At 44.0% G+C, this 23938-nt stretch overlaps 1 protein-coding gene and 1 long non-coding RNA gene across 5 annotated transcripts; one reads left to right on the forward strand and one right to left on the reverse strand.

The window, feature by feature from the left end:
* Positions 1 to 1864: 1864 nt before the first annotated feature.
* Positions 1865 to 9576, forward strand: TNIP2 (TNFAIP3 interacting protein 2). 3 transcript variants are annotated; one of them, XM_042053495.1, is made up of 6 exons: positions 1866 to 2412; positions 4587 to 4892; positions 6674 to 6757; positions 7302 to 7583; positions 7957 to 8076; positions 8563 to 9576. In XM_042053495.1, the coding sequence occupies exons 1-6, from the start codon at positions 1963 to 1965 to the stop codon at positions 8842 to 8844; spliced, it is 1524 nt and encodes a 507-aa protein (XP_041909429.1). In that variant the 5' UTR covers positions 1866 to 1962; the 3' UTR covers positions 8845 to 9576. The 3 variants fall into 3 exon arrangements, with proteins under 3 accessions (XP_041909431.1, XP_041909429.1, XP_041909432.1); XM_042053498.1 differs by having other exon boundaries at positions 1867 to 2031; XM_042053497.1 differs by lacking the exon at positions 7302 to 7583 and having other exon boundaries at positions 1865 to 2412.
* Positions 3130 to 23938, reverse strand: LOC121676677. 2 transcript variants are annotated; one of them, XR_006020531.1, is made up of 4 exons: positions 23844 to 23938; positions 20492 to 20591; positions 10649 to 11669; positions 3130 to 7442 (listed from the first exon to the last, which is right to left on the reverse strand). It is a non-coding gene; the product is annotated as an uncharacterized LOC121676677 (long non-coding RNA). The 2 variants fall into 2 exon arrangements; XR_006020530.1 differs by having other exon boundaries at positions 10649 to 15465.

Below are 23938 nucleotides of genomic sequence, written 5' to 3' on the forward strand. Positions count from 1 at the left end.
TATTAGACGCAATAGCAAATATGCCAGAGACCTGTACCATAAACAAGTACTTTACCATTTTCTGTCACACAGGTCTTCTATGCAATAAAATTCTATAAAATTCAGTTATATTTTTAGAATCAGCTAACGAGCTGGTTTGAATTTATTATTCCTAATACTTGGGATAATTCTTTCTAGCATAATTAAGGTGACAAAATAATGACTTTCCACCTCGAAAAAGCTTAATTGAATCACAGGATAATTCATGTTGGGAGAAATCTCAGGAGGTCTTTAGCCCTTACTCCAGCACCCTATGTTTGATTATGCTTACAGAAAAATAGTTTTCCCTGTACTTGATTGCAACTTAGGTTGCTTGAATTTGCACCCATTGTCTTCATGAAAGGCTGAAATATTCTATCTTGTGTTTCATATGCATCATGAGGCTTCTGATCCATCACCAGTGCAACTGACAGTCTCAGCTTTGAAATTCACTCTTTTCCTTTCATCATGTTCCTGTTCCTGTAAATTCTTCCACACAAATTATTCATTGCTGTCTTTTTACCCTGAGACCTGCTAACACAGGAGGCTGCTTTCTAACACATTATCTAAAGTCTTCTCTTTTTGCTGCCTCCACCAGTAGCATGTGGTGATTTTCACTTGCTGTATTTTGGGCACTTGGCCCAGAAACATCTCCTGTGATTGTGCTGAACCTTGTGTACTAAGGCTGTGTGCACACATGGAGCTCCACGTTGTACATGTTATGATGCACATGCATACACGTACACACAATAAACACTATTGCAAATAGTAACAAATGCAACCTGGGTCTTAATTTTGTACTGGTTTAAGGCTTTTTCCTCCCAGCTGGTTCCACCAGAATGGTAGCATGGACATAACGAAACCAATCCAAACCATGCTTTCTCTCAGTCCAGCTTATCATACTCTCCTCTTCCTATGAGAAATACTACAGCAGCATTACTCTCTGACAGGGATATTCTTAATTAACAAGTTCTGTCTCTACGTCGCCAATAAAAAAGTTCTCCACTGCAAGGGCGCCCAGCAGGCACTAGTTTGTTCAGTGTCAGCCACTTAGTTTTGCCCTCATCGATTCATCCTGAGAGTATAAACACTGGCTGGTGATACTGATTTCGACGACCGAAGATTTTGTTCTCTTCGAGGTCCTTGCTAAGGAAGTTCCTCCTCTATACCTGCACAGGTACCCGGCTTGTGAAGAGGGATGTTCTTCTCTGCCTGTGTCTGGAGCCATTCCCTCACAACCGATGCAGACACACCAACAGATGATTCCTGGGTGTTTCTTCTCCTGCTGCTGCCCCGGGCATCGGGGCCGGGATCGGTCGGAGAGGCGAGAGCTCCATCCCGGCCGCCCCGGGGCCGCTCGGGCAGGCGGCGCGGGTAGAGCGGAGAGCCCCGGGGTCGCCGCCAGCGGGGAAAGTCCCGCTCCGAGCCGGGAATTCCCGCAGCGGCGCCGGAAGGATGCCGCGCTCCGGGGCTTTCGCAATGCGGGGCCAGCGCCGCCCGCCAGCCCCCCGAGGGACCCTCGCTCCGCCGGGACCCCTTCTCCCCCTCAGAGCCCCGCCTGCAGCCGCCTGCCCGCATTCCCCCCGTTCAGCCGGGACTTCCCCCGTGCCCTCGGAGCCTCCCGCTCGCCCCACGCCTCTCCCTCGCCCCCAGGTTTCTCCTCCCGCCCCCAGCGCCGGTTCTCCCGCTCGCCCCTGCCGGGGTTCCCCGGGCAGCGCTGCCCCCGGGGTCGCATCCCGCGCTGGCCGCGGGGGAAAGCGCTCCCTGCTCGTCCGGGGCTCTCCCCGGGGGCGGAGCTCGGCGCGGCCCGGCCCCAGCTGTAGAAAAAAGCCGCCGCACAGGCGGGTCCTGCGAGCCCTTAAAGGGGAGCGGCCGCCTCCTCCCGCGGCGGTGAAGGCGGAAGAGTGAAACTTCTGCTTCGGCCTTGCTCGGCTCCGGGGTTTTATGCACTTGTCCGGGCTCCTGCTCGCCCTGGAGAAGGAAGAGAAGGAACCTGCCCCGGCCATGTGCTCGGTAAGCGAGGCCGGCAGCACAGACCCCTTGGTGACCCGGTTTAGGCAGGTGGAGGAGACGCTGGAGAAGCTGCACCGGGAAAACAGGAGCTTGAAGAATAAAGTGCCTCGGTACAACGCGCTCTGCACCTTGTACCACGAGTCCGCGCAGCAGCTGAAGCACCTCCAGCTGCAGCTGGCGGCCAAGGAGGCGACGATCCGGGAGCTGCGGGGCAGCCTGGCCCAGCAGCGGCTGCCCCCGGCGCCGGGCGGGGATGCGGCGGCGGGCGCGGAGCCGGCCCGCTCGCTGGTGGAGAGCCTGCTGGAGCAGCTGGGGCAGGCCCGCGAGCAGCTGAGGGACAGCGAGCGGCTCTCGGCGCGGAGAGTGGAGGCGCTGAGCCAGGTAAAGCCGAGGGTGCGCAGGGAGCGGCGCAGCATCACCGCGCCTTTCTGCGCTGCTCCCTAGAAAGCGAGGGCCTTGAGCGCAGTAGGGCCAGTGGTGGTGCGGAACGGAGGGTGCGGGCGTTCTGCCCCCAGAGCGCTCGCTGGGTGCTGGGAAGAGCTGGGGGCGCGCAGGAACCAGCGCTGACAGCGGGGGCTGAGCGAGGGTTTGAGCCCCGCCGAGCGATGCCGCTGCCTTTGACAAGACTTGCTCCATCCCCAGGTGCCCAAAGCAACTCGCCCGTCTGTATCCAATGGTAGCTCCCCCTGCGTTAAGATCAAAAGGCAAACTATAAAATCCTAAACCAAAAGCTTAGCATGACACTATAGATCTTCATGCAACCATTTTCATAAGGAGAAAGAAAAATAGTAAAAAACTTCCTGAATTTAGCAGATGCAACAACTTCATTCTCAAAGATAATCAGCTGATGCCACCAATTTTTCTATAGAAGTGGTTTGTTTAAAGTGCTCTTAGAAATGGATTTTTGTATTGACACTAAGGTAGCACATTCATATTTGAAGAAGTAACTGACAAGACTGGATTGTGAGGAGAGAGATTAGGGAAATCAGTATCTTTCTTGACAGAAGAAGTCTCAAAACGGCATCCCTCCCCATCTAGCACAAGTGCTGCTTTGGTTACTGTCATTAAGACTTTCCCAGGTTCAGTCTGAAATACTCAAAGATTTTTAAAGCATTTATTTCTAGATGAAGCTGTATAAAGTAATTTCCAAACCGAGCAGCAGTACTTAAAACTGAAACAAGTGTTTTTGTCATAAGTAATTTCTTGACCTAATGCTTATACAAAACATTTTCAATATATGACACTCACCTAAAATACATTTTAAAAAGTTAATGTTTGAAAATTTATTATAAGAGATGATCTCACTGACACTTTGCAGACAGATGACAAACCTGTGGTATCTGAACATATTTGAAAGGCTGGTGCTGAATATCTTTAAAGGGGAAGTTTAGCATTTAGCATGATGCTAAAGAATTTAAATGTCAGTAATAAGAACAAGTGCTGTTTATCTATATTAAACATTAATATTTATTTATTGAAAGAATAAAATGTTATGCCCAATCAGAACACCAAAAGAATTGGCACTAAATAATAACCAAATAAAAAAGACATTTTTGTTAAGTCAGAGACCAGTGTGCTGGCAAAGATGGGTGATCCCAGTGGTTTACAGCTCTGTTAGCACTCCTGAGAACTGGAATGGTAGAGCTGAGATTGTAGCTGTCTCATGGTCTGCCACTGGCATCCGGAGATCCCGGATTCTGGAGGAGCAGTGCTGCAGAGGTTTCTAGTACCAGCATCTGCTCCTTCTTGAGGGTGTGGAGTCCAGCTTGTTTTTCACAAAGTCAGGACCAGTGCCTTTCAGGTGCATTGGAACTACAGGCGGTTTGCTCCAGTCACCAAGCAAACCTCTTCCTTCTCAAAACACCTACAGAGATGTTAATGCAGTGTGGATGATCCCACAGAGCTTCCAACAGGACAAGGAGATGTAGAAACAAGTTGCTTCCTCGGGGTGTATCAGACCCCCTCATGTACCTGGGAGTCAGCTGTGGCCAAACTAAAGCCTCTGCTGCCACATGGATTTTATTTTCTGCTTGTTTGTCCTTACCTTACCATTCCCATCCTTTCCTAGGTGGGAAAGTTGCTCTGTGTACTACCTCTGCTTTGTCCTTGTGACAGTGCCAGGCAGTGAATACACTTCACTGGATTCACTGGATTTGATGACTTTTCAGTTCTTTTTTTTTTTGACAAAAATCTCTATTATCTGATAATTTAGTGTGTGGGACCAATAAATATTTTTCAGTCTCCACAGTTATTAATTTTAAACTACTCTGTTTCTTGTTTTTGTTGCTGCTGTATAGTCATAAAATCTTCCTGAATTTTTGCTGCTTGTTCCTCCATTCTACTGATTAGAAAGTGTTTCCATGGCTGCCTGAGCAGTTTTGATTGATTGATCCATCAGTTTCAAGGTCTTGTGATCATACAGAAATGAAATGGATTTATTCTACTTTTTCAGTACTTTGCAATGAGTACAGGAGCAATAAGGAATTACTGCAATATGGAAGTCAGACATATTTTGGCTCTTGCTTTTAAATAACTTCCCTTCCCCCTCTGTTTAGGAAGTGCAGAAGTTGAATCAGCAGCTCGAGGAGAAAAATGGAGAGATACAGCAGATGATAAATCAGCCTCCATATGAAAAGGAGAGAGAAATCTTACGACTGCAGAAGACCTTGGCAGAGAGGGAAAAGGCTCAGGCCACCAGTGATGTTTTGTGCCGTTCACTCACTGATGAAACTCACCAACTTCAACGCAAATTAGCATCCACAGCAGAAATGTGTCAACATCTGGCAAAATGTCTAGAAGAGAAGCAAAGAAAAGAGAAGGGGAATTCAGATGACCAGATACCTACAGAAAGATCTAATCAGGTATTCTTACAGCTACTATGTGTCTTTAAAGTCTTATTAGCTTCTGAGGTGTTAATTATAATAGCTGTAACTGGGGAATGGTGAGAAACAGCCTTTAAATAATGTCATGTAGGGTGTTAAGACAGCCATGGCAATGGTAAATAGTTCAGCGCATCTGAAATTTGGGATGGAACCACTTGTCTACCACTTCAGCTCTGGCCATCTCATCATCAGAGGCTTTTTTTGGAGAGGAGAGCTAGAGAGGTTCCATCCAACCTCAGCAATGCCACAATTACAGTTCTTTCCTCTATACACGGGGACAGTACCTACCTTGTAGTACCCCTGCTTCTGTGCAGCACTAGGTGGTGCTGTGATTTTGAAGCCGATCTCTCCTGATTACTTCTTTAAGCATCAAAATCACAAAACAAAGTAGAGATATTTCAAAGTAGTATTTATATTAAGAACTCCGTAACATGTGGTCTTCTCAGATCAGGATTTGGCTTTGCACACGTAGTACAGACCTACAGAAAGTTGGTTTGGGGAATATGACTCTAGGTGTCTTACCTTTTTTTTTTTGGCTCTGGGATTCCCCCAGCCTCTGAGTGCAGGGCAATGTTTCTCTTTGGGAGGGATGTTTAAAAAAAATGCTTTATAATAGGACAGTGCCAGAAATGCTACTGCAGGGCACAAAGAAACACCTGGCTTTTGGTGTACTTTGCTAATGGCTGTTGAGGCTTCAGTTGAAGTTCTCAGCATAGGGCAGAGGTAGATCATTGTTCTGTTGTTCCTGAAGTCCTGATGGCTGAGAGTCATTAGGTAATTCATTAAAATACCATAAGGAAACAACATTAGCAGTGCTGCCTCTAGTAACAGATCAGAGTATTGAGTAGGGTGCTACAGACAGTTCTCACGAAAAAGAGTAATTCTGACTTATTCTCTTACTGCTACATGGTGGTAATGCTGTTTTTCACATGACCACTCATCTGTGCTGTTGTGATGAACTCTACACATGCTCATGGTCTGCTTTGTCAAACATTCCAGCAGTGTTTCCAAAGAAAATTTATTCACATTAAAGTTACTTGTTAGAAATAGGGGTTGAGCAGATAGATGAGAAAAGGACTTCTTAAGGGACTTGAAGCATTTGGCATTATCATATTTAACATGTAATTGATAGACAGGAAACTTGATTGACTTTGATATATGTAATAAGAAGCTAACCTTGTACAGTGGGGACTTCCCTGTTGAAGAGGAGAAATTTCAGATGCCATTACTAGCTGATTCTAGGGAATTTTACACAAAAGTGTTCTATATTACTCATGTACACTGGGGTTTTTTTAAGCAGATGTCACAACTGTAAAAAAGAGGTATCATTTTAGTCAATTATATAGCAAGCAGGGTTTTTTCCCCTCAGTAATTTCTTCCTAGTACTGGCCAAAATTGACAGTAATAACAAAGCAAGATGAAGGCATATCTGTGCCTTTGTCATGCATTCTCCCACTCCAGACAAGTAGTAGTTTTCCAAGGAGTTTGTCTAAACTGTTAAACTCTGTTGTCATCAGGTCTATTTAAAAGCAGTACCAAGGTCACAAGAAACAGAGTACATTTTTGCTTTTCTTAATAATAAAAGTTGTAGGGTATACTATTAATATTTAGAAATAAACCATATAGGAATAAATAGACCTAGATGTATGTCATTACACATAACTTAAAAAAACCCCATTACTTCCAGTTTCACAGTATAGCCAAACAGCATCTGAGATTTTTAAGTTAAAGTAACATCTAACTTTATCTGAAAATTACAGCTTTTAGACAATGAAACTTCACTTCGAGCTCTTATCTGCAACCTACAAGAGGAAAACAGGATGTTAAAACAAAAAGTAGCTCACGTGAGTACTTTCATTTTGTTACAGATTAATATTTGTTAAGTATTTTAAATTAGAGTAAATTTGGAATAGATAAGGTCTGGTTAATCTAATTAAATGGCAGTTTAATGCAAGACAGTTTTTCTTAGTCATTTCAACATGGCACATAGTTTTTGTTCCCTTAGCTAAGAACAATTTGCTACATAGTTTTTAACATAGTGGGTTTTTGTTGTTAAAAACACAGTGCAGAAGAAAATTTTCATGTTCCTTCCATGGATCAGTATTCCAACCCAGAAGAACAGCACTAGGCCCAGAGTGACCACCAACCGCTCCCTTTCCATATTATTTAATACTGTCCCTTTGGACTGGGAGATGGGAAGGCTGCCCATGAAGAGTCTGCACAACCATCTCCTGCTCTCCTGTACAGTGACTTACCCACCCTCAGGGGTCGAGTCAGCATGTTGCATTATCCCCTAGAGAATTTTGGTCCTGCACAAATAGACAGCCTATAAAACCTTGGAAATTTGTGTCCTCCTGTTCTTCATGCCTCTCCTGGATAAACTTTCAGGTGGAAGATTTAAATGCAAAATGGCAGAAGTACGATGCGAGTAGGGATGAGTATGTGAAGCGACTCCACTTGCAGTTGAAGGAGATGAAGTCACAGCTGGAGCAGCACCATGGTGGAACTTCAGCACAAAGGAATTCTGACCTGATGCACAAGGAGATATTCCGGTTAAACAAGCTACTGGAAGAAAAAATGAACGAGTGCATAAAAACCAAGAAAGAACTAGAAGACATGAAGAAGGCTAGTGAAGGAGATCATGAGCGCATACAAATGCTGGAGCAACAGGTCATTAAGTTTCTTTTTCCTAGAGATGGGAATTCTTAGTGTCTTCCCAGACCACTGAAGTCCAAGGGGGAGAAATGGATTTTTTTTTTTTTGACATTTGCCTGTTTTTGGACATTTGGCCATACAGATACTTAACAACACAGATTTAAAGGAAACCTTACTACTTAAAGAACCCCATGCAGTTCTGCTGGCCTTAATACAGAATATGAAAGATCTGTAAAAGAAATACAAACAGCATTGAAGTACAGATAGGATAGAGAAGATAATACTGAGATTCTGGGAATAGGTAACCAAGGAATCATAGCCTCAGCTTTTCAATCTAACCTGCCAATGCTCTAATTTATAAAATATTAACGTAATAATTCAATTTCAGGTCCTGGTTTATAAAGATGATTTCACATCTGAGAGATCAGACAGAGAACGAGCACAGAGTAAAATACAAGAACTTCAGGCAGAAGTTTCATGTCTGCAACACCAGCTAGCAAGAAGACAGGTAAGAAAGCAGCATGCTCCTTTTTTAATTTAAGCATGTAAACAGGACTGAAGACTAAAATATACTTTTAAATATATTTAAAAAATATCTTAGTATTTCTAAAAGAGTTTCAGCTCAGTGCAGCTATCAAAAACTTAGATTATTTCATAGTCAGTTCTGGTGGAGATGCTTCCCAGTTCAGATGTAATACCCCTTTCTAGTCCATTTTCCTTCTACTTTTGGATCAACATAGTAAGGGTGAATTCTTAGAAGGCAGAGGACAGCCATAACTCTCGGCATCTTTAAAGTAGCACATTGGCTGTACTCTGTGTTTTCTACAAACCTTCTTTACAACTATATTAACACTGAAAAAACTGATCAATAATTTATTTACAAGTCCTCTGATAAATATTTGAGTGGTGTTTCAGATAAAGGTGATAAAATATCACCTGTTAAAGAATATACTTTTACTGCATCTTTTTCAAGAGCTCTCCTTTCTCTTTCTAGGACTCAAGAGACACAAGTAGTCATTTCAGAGTTCACGCTGGTAACCAAAATAATTTGTACGTTCAGACGAATGTCGAACATCTACGAGGCAACAGCCCGGGCCAGACAGGCACGAGAAGAACAAACTCACAGTCTGAACAAGCTTCTCCTCCTGGGGATAATGGAAACTTGGGATCTGAAGGCAGGGCACAGGGTGAACTCAGATGCCCTCATTGCATGAGGTTTTTCAGTGATGAACTCAGTGATGAATTCCTCAAACATGTTGCTGAATGTTGTCAGTGACCACAGGATGTGAGGGGTGTAAGTTAATCACTACTTTTATAGACATAAAACTTGCTCTATACATATCTCCTACAGTCCTAAAAGAGAATAATTCAAATGGAGAGCTCTGGGAAATTAGGAGGATGAACAATACCTACCTCTTGCTTGATTTTGCCTTCTCTTGGACTGTGTGAAAGGCTTCAAGAGAAAGCAAAGTATTTTTCTGAAGAATTATTTTTGACAGCTACAAGGAAGGCAAGTGTAATGCAGATTCTACTACAAACTAAACTGAAACCTACGGTGGTAGTTCAGCTTCAGAGCGCAGCTTGACTTTATTTGGATCTAATTCTCTACCGCAGTCTGATGGCTTGTGAAAAAAATTACTGAACTTGAAATTTTCCTCCTCTTCCAAAAAATGTAGGCTGAAGAACATTTTGGCAGAAGATAAAAAAAAGCTTACTGTGCTGTATCTGGATTAAAAGTGAAAGTATTTTCTTGACTCTTGAGGCTGAACTTTCAGACATCTAATCTGAAAATCCTTCTGTTTAATTGAAATCAGAAGAAGTGAAGAAAACATAAAAGGGCTGGTTATTGACTTAAAACCAGTCTGCATTTTTTGCACAGAAACAAGGTACAGGGATATTTATATTTTCTGTGCCAGATTTGTAAATGTATATTTGTGTAATTATTGATTGTATTCCTATTTGACGTAAGGATTATTTTTATAATAAAAATGATTGTGCATTTGCTTTACTACGTTAGTAAAGGGGTCAAAACATCTCTTTTGGTGTAAGTATTTAAATGTGAAATAGTCCCAGTAACTACACTAAGGGCTAATTAAATGTCATGGTTTCAGATATGAGTTATTTCATTACTTCAGTGATAACCAGCTTCTCAGACTATTTTCAAATATGTTGAAAAAAAAAAATCATTCCTCATCTCTGAGCAGAAGATTGACCTTTCAGAGGCACAGGAAGACATTTAACCCCCTACCCTGCCACACACATGTGACTATGCCAGTGCTACCTTGAATTTCTTCTTGTCTGCACTGGAGAGAACCTTAACATCTAGTAGGGGACTGCTTTGAGAAGAGTATCAGCAATTAAAGTGTACAAATATAAGAGGTTTTTGCAGCCTTGGCTCCACGTGTTTCTCACTGTGTCAGAGCAGGGGTTAAGGAGGGGATAGAAAGTAAAGGTCTAGTGCAACCATCACACTTCATAATTAAAGAAAACTTGCTTAGTGTAACAACACTCCTGTCCTCTGCTTTGCTTCATTCCCTATTCTACACTTCAGGAGGAATGTGGATATTTTTCTGGATATTTCCTTTTCAGGATCCTGTTGCAGCCCCAAAAGAAGATGATGGTTTATGCCACTGTTGTGGGATATTACCAAAAGCAATGCCTAGGCCTTTGCATGCAGCAATGGTTGCTATTAACCTAATCTACAACTGATTGCAGTCCTGTGATTCACTACTAGCTTGTTCTTCCCAACACAACATGCAAAAACATGCAGAAAGTTTTATTTCTTTCTCTTTTTTTTAGTGACCATTTTTTACATTGCCTTTTAAGGTCTTAGAGATCAGAGGCAGCCCAGAGAATATAAGCTGAGAAACATGATTAAACTTCCTGTGGCATAAGCTAATCTTACTTTTTTTGACTGTTCTCATTAGACAAGCCTGGTTTACAGCTTCAATGTACATCAAGATGTAAACTGTAGTGCCAGTGATTGATACAGCAAAATAGGGACTTGACTTTTGTATTGACTCACACTAGAAGACACTTAAGAAAACACAACAGTAAAGTAAGTTAGATCTTGGCAGTACCTTTTTTTAATTGCATTGAGATGATGACTGCTTTAATATATATCAGAAGCTGAAGTCTGCTGTAGGTTTCCACTGATGCTAATCCCTGTGGGTATAGAGTTGGATAGACTGACCTACAATAAGAAATAATAATGTCTAATAAGAAATAGATGCAGGAATTAGATAGGTGAATCTGCAGTACACAAAAATTAATAGTGCTTATCCTTGTGGATTTAAGTTCTGTGAATTAGTCCCCAGTCAAAGCAGTGGTTAGTTTCACCCTAATCCTGGGGAAGGAGAGCACTTCAGTGCTGGGAAACTGGATATACCTACAGCAAGGACAACACTGGACCAACAAACAGGTGAAGTTACCGATCAAGCACAGATTAAAGCTACCACATAATGCAGTAAGAGCAATAAATGAGGACTGGCATTTGACTATCTGTGGCATAAATCTAGGACAAATCTGCTGGTTCTCTGTACAAAAATACCTCTCTTCAGAGCTCTTTGACTTTACTGAGATTTTTGGGTTTTTTTCCCCAGCTGGTAAAAAGTATAACTCTTTCTTGTTCTGGCTTAATCAAGAAACATTACACTATGAAGAACTACCAGTGTCTTACAGGCAAATGTTTGTTTCAGATGATGGGCCATAAACTATTGCTCCTAAGAAAAGCTGTCTGTTATGCAGTGCTTTGACTTTTACACCAAATTCACTGGTAGATCTCTTGATAAAACACTACAAAACCTTTACCTGCCCTCTCCTCACCAGGCAAAGCATACACACCAAGGCATCCCCAGCAACTGCCACCACCCCCTACCTGCACAAGTCACATTCTTCAACTTATAGACCAGAATGCATAAAACCTGTCAGCTCCACTATCCAACACTGAAGTGAAAGTGGTTGTGAGTTTCCAGCAATTCTGAACCCTCTAAATTAAGGAAAGCTCCTTCTGGTCTCACACTGGTACTCTCTTCTTGTTGGATGGTTGTCCAAATGGAGTATCTTACTTGGTTAAATGTTAACATCAACCCAGCTCCTTTCCTAAAACAAAGCAATAAAGGCATAATGAGTAAGAAAGTAACTGCATACAGTGAAAGGAACTTCAATAGCATAAACTTTGTGAACTTTCATTATCCATTTGTACTACACTCGTTCACTGAAACACGTCATCTGTAACACTGCAGAAACACATCCTCACACAAGAGATTCTTGAAATCATACAGAAAAACTGTGTATGTGGCTTGGTTCCTTATTTGCTGTATTGTTAACAAAAGGCATCCAAGAGAAATGAACCCTGTTTTCAGGCAAAGTTAATGCCTGTTTTCAGGCAAAGTTAATGCCTGTTTAGGCTTCTGTAGATCTCTCATTCAGGTGAACACTGCCTGTACTGCCGTGGCATGCCAATACCAGATAGAAGGCAGACAGAGGTATCACTGCAGTTCCACAGAGGCTGAGAGCAGGATAACTGCCTCTTCTGGGACTTGCAGGAATGTGTCTTAACATATTAACAGCTGCCAAGATGGATTTGTCCAATTACCTTCATGATTAGTCCCTTCTCCTAAAATTTCTCCTTCACCAAATAACTGTCCCCCAGTTTTGCTCTCTAAACCAACCTGAGTCCAGGCCCACGGCAACTCAGCTCCTGAGGAGCTGTCTCACCTCACCAGCAATGAGATTTTCAGACTGTATAATCTCCAGCTGGCTCTCATTTCTCCTGGACCTAATTATAATGTACCTTGTTCGGGATTTTAAAGTAAAGGCTGTTTACTAACAACCATGTTGGTTGCCATGCAGAAGTGGGCCCTTAGCACACAATCACAACAGCAGCTGTAGGCAACACTGACTCACTGCATCTTAGAAAATACAAATGCAAGAAGCCTCAGAAGTCAGTCCCTACCCTTAAAGCCCCAAGGGAGAAAAGATGAACAATAATGCTCTTTCCTTTAGCATGGGCAGTACAGAGCCTAAAAGGTCTATCAAATAACATGCAACTTCTAAGACAAGGTCTGCTTCCCCCTTCGATGATTTAGGATATCATATCTTTTAAAATAAGCCTTAAATGATGCCTCAAGATTAGGTGCTCACTAATAATAAAACCAACTACAAGAATAAAATTCGTTCAAGAAGCAGATACCTATGCTCTATGCTTTTTTTTTAAAACTTCCATTTCCTGTGGCTTTGCTGCATGTGTATATATAGAAAGCAAGGGAAATTCCAAACAAGATGCCACACCATTATACTCAGAACAGCAGTGCTTCTCATTCTAAAAAAAGGGAAGTCTCAAATGCTTTTTCTACAAAATCTATGTGAATTCAAAGTATGCTGTAGTAATATTTCATAGTACCATGCTCCAGTACCTATAAACTGGGGCACAGAGGGTGTTTCAGCTCAAAACCTAAAGCGTAAGAAATGCTTATGAAGCACTAGGTCAGTTCAGCAGGATCTCAGCAGAGCAACGGAATATAAGGTTAAGCACTCCTGCCTTCTAACCTGATGCCTCAAATTCCTCTCTGAGGGCAGAGCACAGCCCAGCACCCTCACTGAAGCATTCCCTGAAGCAGCCTGTCCTGGGGGTCAGGGCTCCAGCAAGGTCAGGTGGGGATTTACAGGGTGCTGCAGGAACTGCTTAAACAGGAGCTCCTGGAAGCACTAACCACCCCAAGGGGCACAGCACTTGTGTCTCCACTCCCACTGCTGCTCAGTGCATTATTCACCCTTTCTCATTAGTCCACTTTTTACCTCTCTTTTTACACTTGCTGGTGAGAAGCTGCTGGTGCAGGAACACTTCACACTATGTGAAGGATGTAAGGTGTCGATACAGGCCAACAGCCTCCCTCAGGACCTTGAGGTATTTCCATGTCACATGGGGCTCTGGTGTGGAGAGCACCAAATCAGATGGGGTTAAAAGACAGCTGATTTCAAATGGGCGTTTTTGGTGCCTTCTAGAAGCGTGTACTTAACCACACTCATTGCCTCACCACCCTTCCCCAGACCAACATTCCAACACATCTTCTGCTGATAGCTGGGCCAAGCAGGGCAGCTGGCTGCTCATGCTGACCCCCACCTCCTCAGGGTCACAGGAGCTCACCTTGCTTGAGGCTTTCACCCTCTCATTTCTGAAGGAGTGGGAGGGAGGAAAGAGCAGTGGGACCCTACTCCACCATCCTGCACTCATCAAATCTTTGTCAAATCTATCTTCATATAGAAAGCATTTCAATTGCATTTTTTTTTAAATCACAGGTAGACACCTTAGTTACACACAAATATCACAGGTCATTTATACAGGAGGGGCACCAGGCAGCCTGGTGTGTGCCCCATCAGCTCTTTGGCCAGCACTGGCACACCCCATGCCTGCTTAGCTTCTTGGTTCCTGCTGCAGCCAGACTTCCTTCAGCCCCATCCCCAAATTCCCCTGCACAGCCCAAAATGGCACACCTGAACAGAACAGTTGTCACTTTCTCAGCTCCACAGTAGTCTGGACTTGGGCAATACACAGTTACCTTCTCTGCCGAGACAAGATGCTACACCATGGGAACAGTGCCTTGATGGCAGCGAGGGCAAGGTGATGTCATCTCCCTCCAGCTGTGCCCCCACAGCCCTCCCTGGGTTGTGCCAGCTGCAATTTAAAGGAGCCAACCACCTGCACCCACCACCTGGGCCCCGGGCTGGGAGGAGAGCCACAGGCACCCAGACCAGCTCTGGGAGCAGCCCCACTGTGACTGGGGTCACTGGTCCCACTCACAAAGCCCTGTTTCTTTCCTGCCCAGTGCAAAGCAGGAAGGAGGTCTCAGACCATGCTGCAACAGGGTAGGGTCTTCATCTCTCTTAGGACTCACAGGTGGGGAGGTGAGAGATGCTCAAATCTTGGACCAGTTGATCCCAGCTCATACAACAGGGAAAACAAGCAAAGAAAGGAGCTCAGACACCCACAGAACAATCAGCCCTCTATCACTACATCTCAGGGAAATTCAGACCTCCAGAGAGGCATGCAAAGGTCCACAGACAGTCGAGGAAAAAATATCACCTACCAAGAGAAAGAGGGACCCGGTGGGATGTGAAGTGACTCATGCACACACAGCTGAGCACACTCTAACAGAGCATCCTACTCCTCTTTCCCACCACCTGAGCTTGCCCTCAGTGGCGCAGATCTAATTCAGTGATTCTCAGCTCCTCTTCTGACCTCAGCATTGAGCACCTGCTCCACCTTCTGCAAGGCTTGTTCTTACCTCCCCAGGTGGAAGGACAGGGCTTGTATCACTCCCAATGGCAGCAGGCAGATGGGAAGCAGGCATCTCTGGAGGAAAAGGGATCTTCCTTTGATCCTGGCTGCTGTCATAAGGGGCGTCTCTATCCTCCAGTCTCTCTCTCCTGAGCAGTCCATTTACCGATTATCAGAGCCCACTTTTCCCCTATTCCAATCACAGTCAAACACAAAAATGGTTCTTGAACCATCAGTTCAATGTCACTCAGAGCCTGTGACACAGGCCAGACCAGCTGAGTGCCTCTAATCACCAAGCTTGGCCCCAAAAGCACCATGCAACTGCCCTTCTTGCTTCTTCAAGAATCTCTTCTATTAAAGACTGGTCATTGAAAGGCATTTCAGCTGCAGCAATAACATCATCACTTTCCCCTGTGGCACCTGGGAGGTTTTACACTTTTTCAGGGCCAGTCTTCTTGCAAGAGAGAGACACTCCAAAATAAACAGGTCACAGGTGGTGCCTGGTGGTCTGCTTAGCCCAAGGGGGAGGGGTCTCTGACAGCCCAGGAGGTTTATGCCATGTGCAAGCCAGGAATGGAGAGGATGGCTCTGGAGCACTTGCCACTGAGCAGAGAGGATCTGGAAAGGGGAATAAGGTAGAATTTGTTTTAAAGAAACACCAAGGCAAATTTATGGACTAGACCAGGGTGTTCGAGAGAATCAAGTCTGTGGCTGAGACTAGGAACCAGTGTGGGGTGCAGGCAGGCCTTCCCCTCCCACACAAGATCCATCCTTTGATAACCAGGTACGGAATCCCCTAAACTCTCAGCATGGTGACAGGTCCTGGGGACAGTGGAAAAAACTGATGAGCAGAACCACCTCATCACCCAAAGAATGGGCGACAACTTATTTTGTGAACTGTTTTGAGGTTTTGTTTTGTTGCACCTACACACACCGGTTGCATGGCACCACGCCCCCTCCTTCAAAATGTCAGTCTTCAACTCCTAACAATAACCACTGAGGGGGAAAATAGTGTGTGCTGGCCAGGGTAACTCCTGTGCAGTGGGGACTGCACTGGTCTGGCCTTTCTCCTCAACTCAGGTTGCACCCACCTTGTCCTAAGTTTCTTGCTGGTGGTATCTCCTTTGATAGACAGTGGGCAAATATTAATTTTTACCTCTGTGGTTTCCAGGTGACTCTCTCAGGGAAAGTTTACTGGAGCTTTAATCTTCCTGAAATGGCAGCAAGACTGAATAACCACTTCCTCTTAGCACTGCTGAGGAACTTGAAATGTGGAGTTGTTGCAAAAGGGTGTGAGGACACTCTCCCCTCCTGCCTCTGCCGTACTCTCCTGCGTGCACTAATGTCACTTGTTACACACACTGGGCAGTAACAAGGTTGGGAAACACTTGAGCAGTAAAAGCCACTCTGACAGCCTGAAAAGGCGGGCAAGTGATACCTTTTACTCTTCCCTGCAGTCAGCTTATGCCTTTGTGTCCCCAGCAGCTGCAAACAACCTCTATCAGGCAGTCACCAAAATCTATACCTGGACCTCTTTCATAGCCTGGGCAATTGAGAGATTTTGAGCCAAGCCCCAAAAGGATGCCTGCACTATATGTACTTGCAAGTATTTCTGTTTTGCTGCAATAATGCAAAAACAAATACCAAGAACAGACAACAACTTGCAACAGGTGTTCACGAAACTGATCTCTTAGGTTGCTTCTGTAACCAGAGAGACACATAACGTTCCCAGCACCCACAGAAAAGGACCCCAATGCCTATAATAAGAAGCTGGGTTTGTGTAACTCTTCAGCAGTTCTGAATCTTTGGGCAGCCTTCAACAAGCAGGGGTTCGTATTGTTATAAGGCTTAATAACAAAATGGCTCATGTTTGACTGACTTTCAAAGTTCCAGTCTCCTCTATGCAGCTTTCTACTTAAGGAAGGCAGAGGGCTGCTGACTCGTTTAAGCTCTCCTTGTCACTTGCTAAGTGACAACGCAGGGGCAACCCTGAAGTGTTTCTAGAGATGGTGCTAACACAAACCAGAACAAGCTTTGTGCAAAGAGTGCAACTGTTTTGATGTCATTCCAATGAAACAACCCTGTGATGTTATGGAAAAAGCCCTGAGCTGGATACACTAAAAATCTTGCCTCAGATCACCTGTACAAACTTTGTATTGTCACAGGCTACAGACTCCATTGAGGCTCTCCTTTCCATAGTTTTCCATATTATTGAACTGTTATCCTCCCCTGGTTGTGTACCCAAGTTCTCTTAGCCAGTTTTTGCCAGGACCAGCAAATTACCTCCACTGGCATTTTTTGGCAGCCACAGATTTGATGTTCCCAGGCTGAAGAGGCTACTCTGGGGCTTGATGCACTGCTGTAGTTTAAGGCTGTGCCCACATTCAGAGATAACAAATAATTACAATGACCATGCATTGATGTACTTTTTAAGTGCACTATATAAATAAAACACAAATCCCCACCACCTTTGAAAGCTTTATTGACTAAAAAATCCCAGCTATAGAATACAGAGCAAGTCTCCAGTACACCCAGCCCCATCCCATTACTTGTCCACTAACAGGATGTGGTTCAAAATATGCCTTACTCAATATATATCAACACATCATTAACACCCATTTCCAAGTAGGCATGGTTTGAACAGTGAAAGTTCAGCTCCAAAGAGTTTTGGGAGCACTTGTAGTGGCAACACAACCTGCAAGTCACCAACAAGATCTTGAGGGCTTCAATGCACCAAACCAGTACAACCTGTAGCTACACAGTTGTTCATATTGGTGCAATTACTCCAATTCCTGATGCAATGGCTCATGAGTCAAGATGAGTCTGATCTACACAAGGGGCTGACAGTCAAGGCAGGTAACAAATTCAGACCCCAGGGTAAGCAGATCCTTCACATTTGGAAAGCCGAATCTCTTCCAAGTAACATTTGTGGACTACAGGTTTGGAAAATACCACTTTGTGTTTGTGTGTCCTGAAGTTTGGGATTTCCACTCCAGCTCTTTGCAAGTGAGAGGTCAAAGAGGGAAAAGCATAATATAAATACAGCAAAAGGCTATAACAGCTTATGGATTTGGAAGCCAAGACTGACCATAAAGGAAGGGACTTTTAGGAAATAAATAAAAGTAGAATAGCTTTTAATCATCCATTAAATCAATAATGGAAAATTCTGCATGCATGCAAGAGTACTTCAGAGAAAAGGACAAGGGCATGGAGCCAGTACTAAAGGAAACACAAAGAAACTTACTGGAACTTCTGAACGAAGACAACAGGTCTAGGCATGAATTATTTGCCTAAGCCAAATTTATGACTGCCACAGTCAATGGAAAGTTTTCAAATCCACAGAATAACTGAACTTGGGAAGAGGAAGGTTTGAAGATCATGTAGTCCAACATCCCCTACTCAAAGCAGGGTCAGCTAGAGCAGGTTGCCTGGGGCTGTGACCAGTTCGGTTCTGACCATCTCAAGGATGAAGGGTCCACAACCTCTCTATGCAACCTACTCCTGGTTCAATCACCCTCACAGTAGAAAAGGTTTTCCTTACATTTAAATGGAATTTTGTATTTCAACTTGTGCCCCCTTGCTCTCTTGTTTTGTCATTGGATACCACTGAGAAAAGTCTGGATCCATCTTCTATACTACCCCCACATCAGGTATTTATACGCATTTGGAAGATCCCCCTGAGTCTTCTCTTCTACAGGTTGGGCAGTCCCAGCTCTCACCTCTCCTTGTTTGATGGATGCTCCAAGGCCTGAACCATCCTGGTGGTCCTTCGCTGGACTCTCTCCATGTCTGTCTCATCATACTGGGGAGTCCAGAACCAGACTGGTCCAGATGTGCGTCACTGAAGCTGAGCAGAGGGGAAGGATCCCCTCCCTTGACCTGGTGGCAGTGCTCTGCCCAACAGCTGCCACCTTTAGTACATGGCACACACCACTGGCTCATGTTCAACTTGCCTGCCAAGACCCCTGGGTTAACTTGAGCTTGAGCTATTTGGCACTGGTCAAGGAAAGGAGAAAGGAGTCTGTTTTTTGTCCTGCCCCTCCTCTCTGACCCAAATCCTGAAAGGGATTTGATGTACTTTATTTATTAACCATCACATTCAAAGTATTCAAGATCTACAAGTAAATAAATACCCCATGAAGGTACAGGGGAGACACCTAAAACCTCAGCTAAAACACCAGACAAAGACCCTTATCTCAGAATCAGTGCTGAATAATCAGAAAAATGGTACATTTAGCACAGCTTTTAAAACAAGCACTTCTGCAAGTGTTTATAAGAAAGATGACACAGTCCATTGTTGGCAGGGATGGAATGTGAAGAGGAAGGAAAGAAATCTTCCACTTAATTTTGGCAGACTATAGAAATTCCTCAATTCAAATGCACAGGCTTGTTTTGAAAACTCAGCTAACAGACTGGTAGAAAGAGAAAGAAACTTGAAAACCTGGGAGGTCTAATGCAGGAACCCATTTTACAGCTACGGTTCCCTAAATCACAGCAAGTTAAAATCCTGATAGAACAGTTTCACTATACATACATTAGACTGTCTCTCTTGCCTGGCTGAATGTTGATCAGAGCTATCCCTTCTTTCCTGACTTCATGGTCCATGACATCTGTATTTTTTTTGCAGCTTGTGCAGGTTTTATGGTAAGCCTGGGGTACAGCAATTGTTTCTGTTCTTTTATCACATCTGATTTCCTAATGGCTCAACTGGATGAGATTTCTAAACCTCTTTCTTTGTAGCTGCTCTCCCATTTTGTGAAGACTGTGAATCTCATCAGACCATGCACAAAACTATGGCGCGATACCACGGAAATCCCCCACACTCATTGTCAGTGCTCGGAGCATTCCCTCCTCTGTCTTACAACACTGATGCTGCTCCAATGCTCACAAAGGTGAGGCAACAGTGGCACTGACTAAAACCAAGCAACCGTTTTGGAAACTCTCCCATGAGCTTGTGAGTGCATCACAAAAGTGACCTGCACGAGGGCTGTCCTGAGATGCTGATCTATGTCTACTGAAGAACTAGAGTATGACCAAGCATAAAACACTAAATTTCTAAGTTTCTAAGCCAGGACCTGAATTGCTAGTACTTGAAGTGAAGAAAAGGGCATTGATTCACTGCTGACATGACTGCATTTCTGATCTCAATATGACAGTGAATCTGCATATAATGACATCAAACTTCAGCATGTCCTTCTGAAACTCGCATGGGTCCATATGGCATTTAGGACCCTGATATTAAACTGAAAGAGGAAAAGAAAAGGAAGGACTTGGACTCTGACTGAGAGAAAAGGACTGAAATCTGATACAAATGCAGAATTCCTGCTGTTCTTACCAAAGCCAGCTGTAACAGAGCAGAAAACACAACAAGCACAAGTGATAGCAAGGGACCATGAATTTAAACTAGGGATTCATGGGATACACTAGGTTTTTCAAAGTAACTAGGCTGCTGCTAATGATCAAAAAGTTTATAATAAAAAAACTGGTTTAATTTTTTAAATTCCCAAAGAGACTCAATCTTGTTTGGGAAGTAATGGATAAAACTCCAAGAGCCCAGAAAGAACTCAATTTCATCTTAAAAAAGAAAACAAACTAACTTCAATCTCCCCTCAAAGGAACAAGCAGATGATTTTTAAGTGCCTACCTGACAATAAAGAGATGATTTATTCTTGACAAATTCATGGTGGCTGCTACTCATGGTTAAACTGCTAACTGTTTCCTCCTTTTTCAGCACAACAACAGCCCTGGTGAACAGAAGAAAAACAGTAGATATTGTGAAAGATAATGGGAGTTTCAATGCCTTTTTCACATGACATTTCAGAAAATAAACTCTGAAAAACATTATCTTCAGGGATGCAAAAACTGATGTGGGAGAATATACCAGCAAGGTTCCTTAAATATTGGTCCTGGATATAACAATGAGATATTTGCACTACTGCTTGGGGATGGGACAGAGAAGATGTATTAAATACACAGGCAGATCCCAAATGTAAATAAGGTGCCAATGCATAGGTAAAAGGAATCAAAATAGTTTAGCAAATAGATGGTTTGAAAAAAAGCTGGCAATTCAGCACGTACAGATGCAAATTTACATTGTTTGAGGACAACAAAATGCACAAATATGTGACAAGGAATCACTAATGGGCTAGTTCCTCAAAAAGGATCAGAGCCACAGGCTTCTGTGAATAAGCCAGACATGGAAGTGCAGAGGATAGAGAAGAGCTGTCAGTTGGATGTGAAGAAATCCCTCTGCTCTGCTTGGGGTTAACGAAGCGCAGCTGAAATAGTGCACTGTGCTTTGAAAATTATACATCAAGAAAAACATGGGGAAAAATAATAATAATAACAAAATGGGACTAAGAGCCACAGGACTTCAACAAAACAGTATAAAATATGACAGCAGAGCAGAAGATTGAGGGAACATCACTGGCTACATCATTGCAGGAGGCAAGGAAACCATGCAGCCTGCCTCCAGTCTTTTCAGTACAGCAAATTTCATTTGTTTCCCTGACTACCCTGATTAGAAAACTCCATGCAGTGTCCAGTTGGTCCCTAAAAAAAACGTTACCCTGTTTTCCTGTCACTGTGCTGTGTACTGCCCTCCCACAAGGAGCCTTTGCAGCCTGTGGAGCCTGCTGCAGCTCTCTGTCAGGTGGCAGCCCTGCCCTGCTCTGTGGGAGCATCTCCATGCACTCAGGAACATAGGCACTAGCAGCTGCCTCCTGCCAACCTACCCTCCTCAGACACAAGGTGCATCATGCAGTACCTTTGCAACAAACCAAAGAGAAACAGCGCCGTGCACCCCCTGCCACAGCTGCTCACTACATTGCCTGCAAAGAATCTCCAAAATCCATGTATGTATATGTAGCAGGAGAGTGTACATATGAGCATGTGTGCATGTACATCTGGTGGTAGGACAGGAACCCTTCCTGCTGCAGGGCAATGCTCTAAGAGACAGGCTGTTCAGGGATACCTCTTCCATTCTGTCCTGGTGAAGTTTTTCCACTACATACAGAAATCCTGACACGGGCTCAGCCGACTGTCTGGAAGGAGACCTGAAACTCACTCACCTGACCTCCAGATGGGCCCACTCTTAAGCTTAACCTTCTGGTTCACACAGGCTCTTTCTTTCTCTGTTTTATCTCCCCTGGTAGAATCAGAAGTTCAACTGAGGTTGAATTTCCATAAAAGCTTGTTGGTTCTGCTAAGTTAGCTTGCTCCAAAAACACCAGCTTTTCAAAACTCCCAGCCATCTCCAGGCCAGGAATTTTCAATTATTTCAAACATCTCATCCTGCTTTCATTGATTCCTCAAATATCTTTATTTGGAAATTACTTGGTTCCATGGAAATTACTTGGTCCTGTGAAGTGCATGTCTGGGAGCTGCATCACTTGCACGCATCCTCTAAGCCAAAGACACAAAAGACAGACAAAAAATTCTGCATCCCCATTACACTAGTCAGGACCAGAGAAATTATAAAAGCCATGATTCTTCCAGCTTCCTAAAACCTTCAGCTACACAGATCCAAGTTGTGCTCTCATGAAACTGCATGTTTAGAAGAAGCTGAAACCCCTTTGCCAGCTCTTCAGTTCCTCTTTGTGCCCACCTTTCTCCCTTCTCCACCCTTCCAGGCTTAACCTTTTGTTCCTTTTTTCTTGGCTCCTGCACAAGCCTTTCCACTAAGCACCACCACCTTAGGGATGACTGAAATACGGTCTCCCATTGTTGGACTCAGTGATTGTGTCATTTGATCAGTTTATACTTTCCTGCTCCTTGACACAGTGGTAATGGAGTCACCTCAATGTATTTAATCTGGGCTGGGCTTTAATCAGCACCAGTGAGTAATGCAAAACAATTGGAAACTAGAAAGGGAAAAAAAAAAAAAGTACACTCCCTGTGCCACCCCTCTATGTGTAATAAAAAAATCCCTGATCCCAGTGAACAAAGTTCTTGGATTTTTAATGCCTGGATCCAATTTCTCAGGCTCCTTTTTCTAGATGTCAGCCTCACAGCAGCAGGCTTTAATAAGAGTCTCATAGTGCTTAAAGCTCCTTCTGCTGCATTAAAACACAGCTGAGACTCGAGTAACATCCAAGAAATCTCCACTGCCAGGGACTGCTCAGCAGCTCCAGCAGAGCAGTGATGGGGTTTCACTGCCCACAGTGTGGGTGGAATGGGTCAGCGTGCAGCAGGATGCAGGCAAGTCTACAGCAGCAGAATATGGGCCAGCTTTGGAGCTTCCCAGTAACGCCAGCTCGTCCAATTTGGTGTTGCTAAGAGTGCCAAGCATTGCTGCAAAAAAAGACAGCACAGAAAGGTACTGAATTTATAAGCAAAAAGATGAGTGGAAGGGTTGATGTGGAAGAAAGGCCGAGAAAGCAATACTGTCTTTGGCAGCGCTGGTGAGAACTGCACATCTGGCTTCACCTCCTGCTTCCCTGCAATGTATCCCTGCAAGGTGGAGGCGGCTGTGCGAGCAGGGAACAGCCAGGGTGCTGCAGACACACTGCTACAGCCACTTCCCAGCTAAGGGGAGGTGCCTCTGGCTGCAGCCGGGTGCTCTGGCTTCAAAGGCAGAGGTATCACGTACCCGAAACCAGAAGACATTTGCCACAGGGCTGTCTCTTCTGATAGAAAAGAGAACACTTGCAAGGGCTGAGAAAAGTAAATAAAAAGGGCTGGGGGTCAACATAAAAGGCAGAAAACCAAGGGGATTTTGTCTGATAACAATGAGGGGAATGCCAGGCAAAATTTCCTAGGAAAAGAATAAAAATCAAGTGTAACAGAAGAAAACATGATGAATACTTAACACTGGCTTTGCATCACAGCCCAAATACAATGCAATTCCACACAGAGATACAGCAGAGGGGCTGGAGGGTAATAGAGTCCAGCAGAAATGGAAGTTAAACACCAGACTAAAGTCTGATGTTATCTTTGATATTATTTCAGGACAAGGGTTATAGAAAAATGCTATCTTTCACTAGACGAACTAATACCTTGGATAGAAGTCCAGACTTGAATCCATAGAAGGGCAGTGGAGCTGGTGAAGGGTCTGGAGCACAAATCTGATGAGGAGCAGCTGAGTGAGCTG

Source organism: Corvus kubaryi, unplaced genomic scaffold (genome assembly GCF_017639235.1).
Source record: "Corvus kubaryi isolate FWS band 111438036 unplaced genomic scaffold, C.kubaryi_AGA036_p1.0 split1-131, whole genome shotgun sequence".
Classification (NCBI taxonomy): domain Eukaryota; kingdom Metazoa; phylum Chordata; class Aves; order Passeriformes; family Corvidae; genus Corvus; species Corvus kubaryi.